Here is an 8,533-nt window from a genome sequence, read left to right as displayed (position 1 = left end):
TGTTGTGCTTCATTTATGGGACATGTAACTTTCTGAATACTCTGACTTTAAAACAACATTAAAATGCATATTGACCTAGATAAGAAAAAAAAAGTTTTTGTTTTGTTTTTTTAACCACTTTAACCCCGCTAGCTGAAACCCCCTTAATGACCAGGCCACTTTTTACACTTCTGCACTACACTCCTTTCACCGTTTATTGCTCGGTCATGCAACTTACCACCCAAATGAATTTTACCTCCTTTTCTTCTCACTAATAGAGCTTTCATTTGGTGGTATTTTATTGCTGCTGACATTTTTCCTTTTTTTTGTTATTAATCGAAATTTAACGATTTTTTTGCAAAAAAAAAATGTCATTTTTCACTTTCAGCTGTAAAATTTTGCAACAGACATCCATATATAAATTTTTCGCTAAATTTATTGTTCTACATGTCTTTGATTAAAAAAAAAAAATGTTTGGGCAAAAAAAAAAAAAATGGTTTGGGTAAAAGTTATAGCGTTTACAAACTATGGTACAAAAATGTGAATTTCCGCTTTTTGAAGCAGCTCTGACTTTCTGAGCACCTGTCATGTTTCCTGAGGTTCTACAATGCCCAGACAGTAGAAAACCCCCACAAATGACCCCATTTCGGAAAGTAGACACCCTAAGGTATTCGCTGATGGGCATAGAACTTTATTTTTTGTCACAAGTTAGCGGAAAATGATTTTTTTTTTTCTTACAAAAGACATTCCACTAACTTGCGACAAAAAATAAAAAATTCTAGGAACTCGCCATGCCCCTCACGGAATACCTTGGGGTGTCTTCTTTCCAAAATAGGGTCACTTGTGGCGTAGTTATACTGCCCTAGCAATTTAGGGGCCCATATGTGTGAGAAGTACTTTGCAATCAAAATCTGTAAAAAATGACCGGTGAAATCCGAAAGGTGCACTTTGGAATGTGGGTCCCTTTGCCCACCTAGGCTGCAAAAAAGTGTCACACATGTGGTATCGCCGTACTCAGGAGAAGTTGGGGAATGAGTTTTGGGGTGTCATTTTACATATACCCATGCTGGGTGAGAGAAATATCTTGGCAAAAGACAACTTTTCCAATTTTTTTATACAAAGTTGGCATTTGACCAAGATATTTATCTCACCCAGCATGGGTATATGTAAAATGACACCCCAAAACACATTCCCCAACTTCTCCTGAGTACAGCGATACCAGATGTGTGACACTTTTTTGCAGCCTAGACGCGCAAAGGTGCCCAAATTCCTTTTAGGAGGGCATTTTTAGACATTTGGATCCCAGACTTCTCACGCTTTAGGGCCCCTAAAAAGCCAGGGCAGTATAAATACCCCACATGTGACCCCACTTTGGAAAGAAGACACCCCAAGGTATTCAATGAGGGGCCTGGCGAGTTCATAGAATTTTATTTTTTGGGCATAAGTTAGCAGAAATTGATATTTTTTTTGTTTCTCACAAAGTCTCACTTTCCCCTAACTTGGGACAAAAATTTAAATCTTTCATGGACTCAATATGCCCCTCAGCGAATACCTTGGGGTGTCTTCTTTCCAAAATGGGGTCAGTTGTGGGGTGTTTGTACTGCCCTGGCATTTGAGGGTCTCCGCAATCATTACATGTATGGCCAGCATTAGGAGTTTCTGCTATTCTCCTTATATTGAGCATACAGGTAATGAGATTTTTTTTTCCGTTCAGCCTCTGGGCTGAAAGGAAAAAATGAACGGCACAGATTTCTTCATTCGCATCGATCAATGTGGATGGAAAAATCTCTGCCAAAAAAAAAGGAGGGGAATAGCGCCTGCCAGGACATAGGAGCTCCGCCCAACATCCATACCCACTTAGCCCGTATGCCCTGGCAAACCAGATTTCTCCATTCACATCAATCGATGTGGATGAATAAATCATTGCCGGGATTTTTTTATTTATTTTTTTTATATACAAAGTGTTTGCCAAAGCATAGGAACGCCGCCGCCTCCTCAGCTCATATGCCTCGGCAAACGCATCTTTTACTGCAGAGTAGAAATCTCGTCTTGCAGCGCCGCATACACCGATTTGCGTGTAATCTGACAGCAGCGCAATGCTTCTGTCAGAAAAGCACATCAGTGCTGCAGCTAGTCGATCGGTTGGTCCACCTGGAAGGTTAAAAAAAACAACAACAAAAAAACAGGCCGCAACGCAATAATTTTATTAACTTTGGAACAGAACATATAAACTTTAACTTTTTGAACTAAACATTAACCTTTTTGCTTAGTTTTTTTTATTTTTTTTATTACCTTTATAGAACAAACCTCTCCTTCCCCATGGGTCAATGTGCAAAGCGCAAATCGCCCAAAGATGTGGCGAAGATGCACTTTGTCCCAGGTGAAAGGAGAGGTTTGCAGCAGCTGTATGTGAATGGGCGCTAATAGCCCTGTGTGCCTGTCCTGGTGAGATGATCCCTATGCTAATAGTGTACCTGTGAGTGGTACTTCCGGAAACACTCCCCTAAGCATAGGGCAGGGTGGTCAGGACAGTCAGGACAGAAATAGCGGGTGTCACGCCTTATTCCACTCCTGCTACAGACACAAAAAAAATTCGGGGTGGCGGTCGGTTTGAGGTACCAGCAACGACACTGGGGAAATGTCGCTCGTGTAGACTGCTAACTACACTGGTGGATGGGGCCACGGAACCTCCTGGGTACAGGAGGTTCGCGATGATCTCTTCCTGAAATTTGAGGAAGGATCCAGTTCTCCCAGCCTTACTGTAGAGAACAAAACTATTATACAGAGCCAATTGAATTAAATATACAGACACCTTATACCAGCGTCTGGTTCTGCGGGACACTAAATACGGAGCCAACATCTGGTCATTGAAGTCCACCCCTCCCATGTGAAGGTTATAGTCGTGGACTGAGAGGGGCTTTTCAATGACACGGGTTGCTCGCTCAATTTGGATTGTCGTGTCTGTGTGAATGGAGGAGAGCATGTAAAAGTCACGCTTGTCTCTCCATTTCACCGCAAGCAGTTCTTCGTTACACAATGCAGCCCTCTGCCCCCTTGCAAGACGGGTGGTAACGAGCCGTTGGGGGAAGCTCGCGCGGTGCCACAGGCGCCAATCCGTTCTAGAAACAAATGCCTAAAGAGGGCCACACTTGTGTAGAAATTGTCCACATAAAGATGATACCCCTTGCCGAATAAGGGTGACACCAAGTCCCAGACTGTCTTCCCACTGCTCCCCAGGTAGTCAGGGCAACCGACCGGCTACAGGGTCTGATCTTTTCCCTCATAGATCCGAAATTTGTGGGTATAGCCTGTGGCCCTTTCACAGAGCTTATACAATTTGACCCCATACCGGGCGCGCTTGCTTGCCAAGGCGCCCGGTAAAATGTATAAGGGACTCGTCTACGCAGATGTTTTGCTCAGGGGTATACAAATCTGCAAATTTCTGGTTGAAATGGTCTATGAGGGGCCGAATTTTGTGGAGCCGGTCAAAAGCTGGGTGGCCTCTGGGACGGGAGGTGGTGTTGTCGCTAAAGTGCAGGAAACGCAGGATGGTCTCAAATAGTGTCCTGGACATAGCAGCAAAGAACATGGGCATGTGATGAATTGGGTTCGTGGACCAATATGACCGCAATTCATGCTTTTTAGTTAGACTCATGTTGAGGAGAAGGCCCAGAAAATTTTTTAATTCGGAAACTTGGACTGGTTTCCACCGGAAAGACTGGGCATAAGAGCTTCCCGGGTTGGCGGATATAAATTGTGTGGCATACCGATTTGTTTCGGCCACGACCAAGTCCAAGAGCTCCGCAGTCAAGAACAGCTCAAAAAATCCCAGGGCCGAACCGATCTGAGCACTACAGGTGCGGCTGAAGTTGGGGACTGCCAATCAGGGTTTGCCAGCACCTCAGGGATTCTAGGGGCTCTACGGGCACGTCTTTGCGGTGGCTGCGACGGGGTCACTACTGCTCGTGCCACCGTACCAGCTTCAACTGCCCTTCTGGTGCTCGCCACTTCACCAGGTTGTACGGCAGTGCTGGTACTAGGTCCAGGAAGGGCTGCGCTGCTGGTGTATGCCTCACCACGTAATCCGACAGCACCAGCCCCACTCTGCTGCTCTTGAAGCGGATCCTGCGCAACCTGTGGTCTAGCGACACAGGGCCGGGTACGCCTGGTGCTATCAGGGACCTCAGCCTCCTCGTCCGAACTTTGGGTCAGAGAGCCACTGCTTTCTACAGGTTCGTATTCTGACCCGCTAGATTCATCAGATGAGGGTTCCCATTCCTCATCCGACTGGGTCAGAAGCCTGTAGGCCTCTTCAGAAGAATACCCCCTGTTTGACATTTGGGCAACTAAATTTAGGGGTAATCCCTGAGACTACCCAAGAAAAAAAGCAAGCCTGTCTTACAAAGGGGAGGCTAGCGAAGTACCGGAGGCCGCTGCGGTTGATAAAAAATATCAAAACTGATTTTTTTTTTTATCGCCGCAGCGCGTGTAAAGTGAATGTGCAGTGATCCAAAAAAAAAAATTTTTTTGTCACTGCGGTGGGGCGGGTGTGGGCGAACGCACGTGTGGGCGACCGATGAGGCCTGATCGGGCAAACACTGCGTTTTGGGTGGAGGGCGAACTAAAGTGACACTAATACTATTATAGATCTGACCGTGATCAGTTTTGATCACTTACAGATACTATAAAAGTACAAATGCTGATTAGCGATACGCTAATCAGCGAATAAGGGACTGCGGTGCGGTGGGCTGGGCGCTAACCGATCGCTAAACTACCTAACCAAGGGACCTAAACTATACTAAAACCTATCAGTCAATACCAGTGAAAAAAATAAAATAAAGTGACAGTTTGCACTGATCACTTTTTTCCTATTCACTAGTGATTGACAGGGGCAAGAAGGGGTGATCAAGGGGTTAATTGGGGTGCTGGGAGGTGATCTGGGGCTAAGTGTGGTGTTGGTGGGTACTCACAGTGATGTGTGCTCCTCTGCTGGAACCAACCGACCAAAAGAAGGAGCAGAGCAGCCATTTAACCATATTTACTAAATATGATGTGTTATCTGGCTGCCGATTCGTTTTTTTGGAAAATCAGCAACCTGCCAGCCACGATCATTGGCTGGCAGGTTGATGACGAACTTGTCTTTGAAATTTTGCTGGCCCGCGATGCGCATGCGCGGGCCGGCTTTCCCCGAAATCTCGCGAGAGGACGCACCGGCGCATCCACCCAGAGAAACAGGACCGCCGCAAAGACGCAATCCTGCGTACGGTGGTCCTGAGCAGGTTAAAGGTTTTCCGGGATTACTATGGTTTTAACAGATATGTTCATGTAGTTACTTACCTCATGTACATCTTCCCCATACATTTTTTTGTTTTGTTGCCAGTTTGGACTTTCCAGACTCATTTTCACCATGCAAACAAATCACTACGGTTTATTTCCATCCCGTATGTACCAAACCCATGATGCACTTCTCCTTTCTCTGTCAGTGCCAACACTGCCCCTAACAATCAGCCTGTTTATAGCCCCTCCCACCCATTTACATAGACACTCCCCCATCACTGCTTTGACACGCCCAAAGACATCTGATGTACACACCACGAAAAAAATTTAACTACATGAGAATGCTTGCAAATAGTTTATTGACACACAAGAATTTGGTCCCAAAACACAAACATGACGTATTGAGACTTAAAATTGAGGGAAGAAAAAAAAAAAAAAAGAAAAAAAAAAAAAAGAAAGAAAGAAGACAGTGCATTATTTTAAGCCCAGACAGCTTCAAAAGCCTCCACAAAGTGGTTATTCTTTATTTTAGTTACAAAATTAAACATTTATTCTTCCAAATAAAGTACTAAACCAGCCTCATCCCCAATTCTTTTATACAGATTTGAAAAACGTAAGTACTAGACATTGTCCATTTTATAGCAGGACGCAAGTTACATCCATATCAAAGTCGATTTATTTTTCCCCAAAGGAGATGGCCACATGTAGAGGGAAACTAAAATCCATAGCCGTTATCCCTAGTATAATTTGCCTCTTATGCTGCAAGGAGCTTTTTGATCACTCTGCAGAACTATGTTGTAATAGGAGTGTTTCAGGTGACTTGTAGTTACATGCTATGAAACCATAAACGCTTGAATACATAGTCTTATGCCCACCTGATGATCAGAATTCATGCATAAGATTACACTGAACTTTATTTAAAAGCGGCCTTTAAAAAAACAAAAAAAAAAAAAAAAAAAGTTGTTCTGGACTTCATATCTGAACCTGTCACCATTACTAGAGGAACTGTCTTTAGCAGGGACTCGAGCTTAGAAGTGCAGAAGGAAACAAAAATATGAAAACAGACATACACTCAATGCTTCGACCTACACAGTAGCTACAACTTTCAGCTGGAAGTGGCCACAATTAAAAGATCCCTGTGCAAAATATAGAAGGTAAAACAACTTAATAGCCATTCCGTAAAAGTACTCGAGTTTGAGATGGCTATGGACCCTTCCTTCTCTCTTCAAACCGTATTGCAAAGATCCCAACACAAAAAACAAGGGTAGAACCTTTTAGTAGAAGGTTCTACAAAGGAACCATTTCTCACCTGGCAAATACAACCCATTGTAAAAGCCAGGCTAGCCTAGAAGGAATCCGAGGCCTTCTGACACTATGCAGTCAAACAAAGTCCACCTGCTTTACTGAAAGTGTGGCCTTTCTCAAAAAAAAAAAAAAAACATCCTGCAAGTTCTCCTAAACTCACAAAAAAGGTTTCCAAAAACCCAGTCGATATGAATAAAAACATCTACAGACAGTTAAAAAGACAAATATGCCATCCCATCAAACCATCACTGCCCCTCGTCTGCCAAGTCTTAAAAGAAATCTTAAGCCAAAATCAAGGTTCACCCAGAAAACCTTGACATCTCCACTTGTAGGCAACCCCTTCTGTTTCAGTGGAAATGGCAGTATCTACTGAAGTTGACTGTGCTACATCTGCAACTGCTCCGTCATCCATGATTTATGCACTTGATGCATAGTAATGTAAAAAGAAAATCAGAAACCTATTTGCACACAACTTTACATCTTTTCCAAGACACGGTCAAGATGACATTTTCCACCAGTCAATGCGAAACAACTGAAAGCACATCTGACTCTTTGAAACTCATCTGTGGATCACACAAGAAATAAAGTCATGCTGGATCATATGGCTGGGCATGGGAGTTCTTCAGTGCAAAACAGAAACAAAATGAAGTAACTTTTTTTTTTTTTTTTACATTGTATAACAACTTCCAAAAAATATATTCGCGCAGTCCTCACAAGTCACCTGAAACAGCCCTTGACATAAAAAGAAATAAAATTAGCTGAATTTATTTCCTAAAGTTTGCTGCATGAACAGTCAATCCCTACATCCCCAAATAAGCATCTTGTTCTTTGAGTGCCAATATGGAAAAGGGGAAGGGGAAAGCCAATGTGCAAGATTGTCTTCACAAGGGGCGCAGAAGGTGGAGCCTTTGAAATAGTTAAGGGTTAAAAGTAGATCTGACAGCGAGCTGACCGACCATGCCTTAAGAATAATACTGCTTGAAGAAATGGATGTAAACAGTCTACCAGACAAAGTCACACCGAGATGTGGGGTTATATTTATGGAGAGGCCTTGATGAAATAAAAGTGAATTAACTGGTTTTGCACACAACGTTTTCCACCATTGATATACTGAAACCTATACAACAAGGTCTCAAAATCGCCATCAATGCTCAAAAAAATAAAAGCTTTTAAAGCAGAAGATAAAGGTATAGGACCAAGAGTGCTGCAGGCTCACGGCTTGGTAAAGAATACAGATAAGCTGGAACCCTGTGTGTCCTAGTGCAGGCGTGAAGAAATGAAATCTTACAATTTTGTAACAGGTGCGAATGAGAAGTTTGCAGCCAGCCTGACTCTGTTGCGACTCTGTTTCTTGACTGGGCTTTCCAGCATTTGCTTTAAAAACCTGGACTCTGTCTGGTCAGGGACAGAGGACTCTGCTGCCTCTTCTACACCATTAGAAGGTGCATTCTCGTCCGACAGCAAATAGTTAGACGGTGTGTTCTGAGAGCCGTCATTCACCAAGCCTGTGAGGAAACCACATTATTAAAATAAAACTAAAATTAAATTTATACACAATTTAAAAAATATTAAATTTTCACGTGCAGCTTGTGTTGGACTGGCAGTAAAGAAAGTCAGCATGAGCAGGTTTCCAGAGTCAACATTAGAACTAGGAGCACGAGAGGTCTCTACAAAAGATCCTGAACGGTAAGGGTATTTAAGTACTGATTTGTTCTGTCCCATAAATTTTGTGCCTTTTTCCTATTTCTGTGTCATCCCTTATTCTGCTGATAAGACCACCTTCCTGAGGGATCTCAGAGACATGCGTGATGCACACTGGAGGAGGGGCTGATGGGAATAACTGTGGTCTGCACCAATTTACTGGGATTCCACCAGGAACTTCATCCTAGGTGGGATGTAAGTATTGTACACCCTGGGGTGTCCGTCATGCATTATAACCTGGTAGACAGCCATGGGTTATAGCATGACCGAC

The 8,533-nt window shown here is 43.4% G+C and overlaps 1 protein-coding gene across 1 annotated transcript in view; it reads right to left on the bottom strand.

Annotated features, from left to right (window-relative positions):
* Positions 1-5,607: 5,607 nt before the first annotated feature.
* MARF1 (meiosis regulator and mRNA stability factor 1) overlaps positions 5,608-8,533 on the bottom strand; it is a 31,772-nt gene continuing 28,846 nt past the window's right edge. Inside the window, exon 16 of the mRNA XM_044304517.1 lies at positions 5,608-8,066. Coding sequence (XP_044160452.1) covers positions 7,846-8,066 — 221 coding nt within the window. The 3' untranslated portion in view covers positions 5,608-7,845. The remainder of the gene's footprint in view (positions 8,067-8,533) is intronic.

Source organism: Bufo gargarizans, chromosome 8 (assembly GCF_014858855.1).
Source record: "Bufo gargarizans isolate SCDJY-AF-19 chromosome 8, ASM1485885v1, whole genome shotgun sequence".
NCBI classification, from domain to species: domain Eukaryota; kingdom Metazoa; phylum Chordata; class Amphibia; order Anura; family Bufonidae; genus Bufo; species Bufo gargarizans.
The sequence above is the reverse complement of the archived record's forward strand: the minus strand, read 5'-3'. Positions and strand labels throughout refer to the sequence as shown.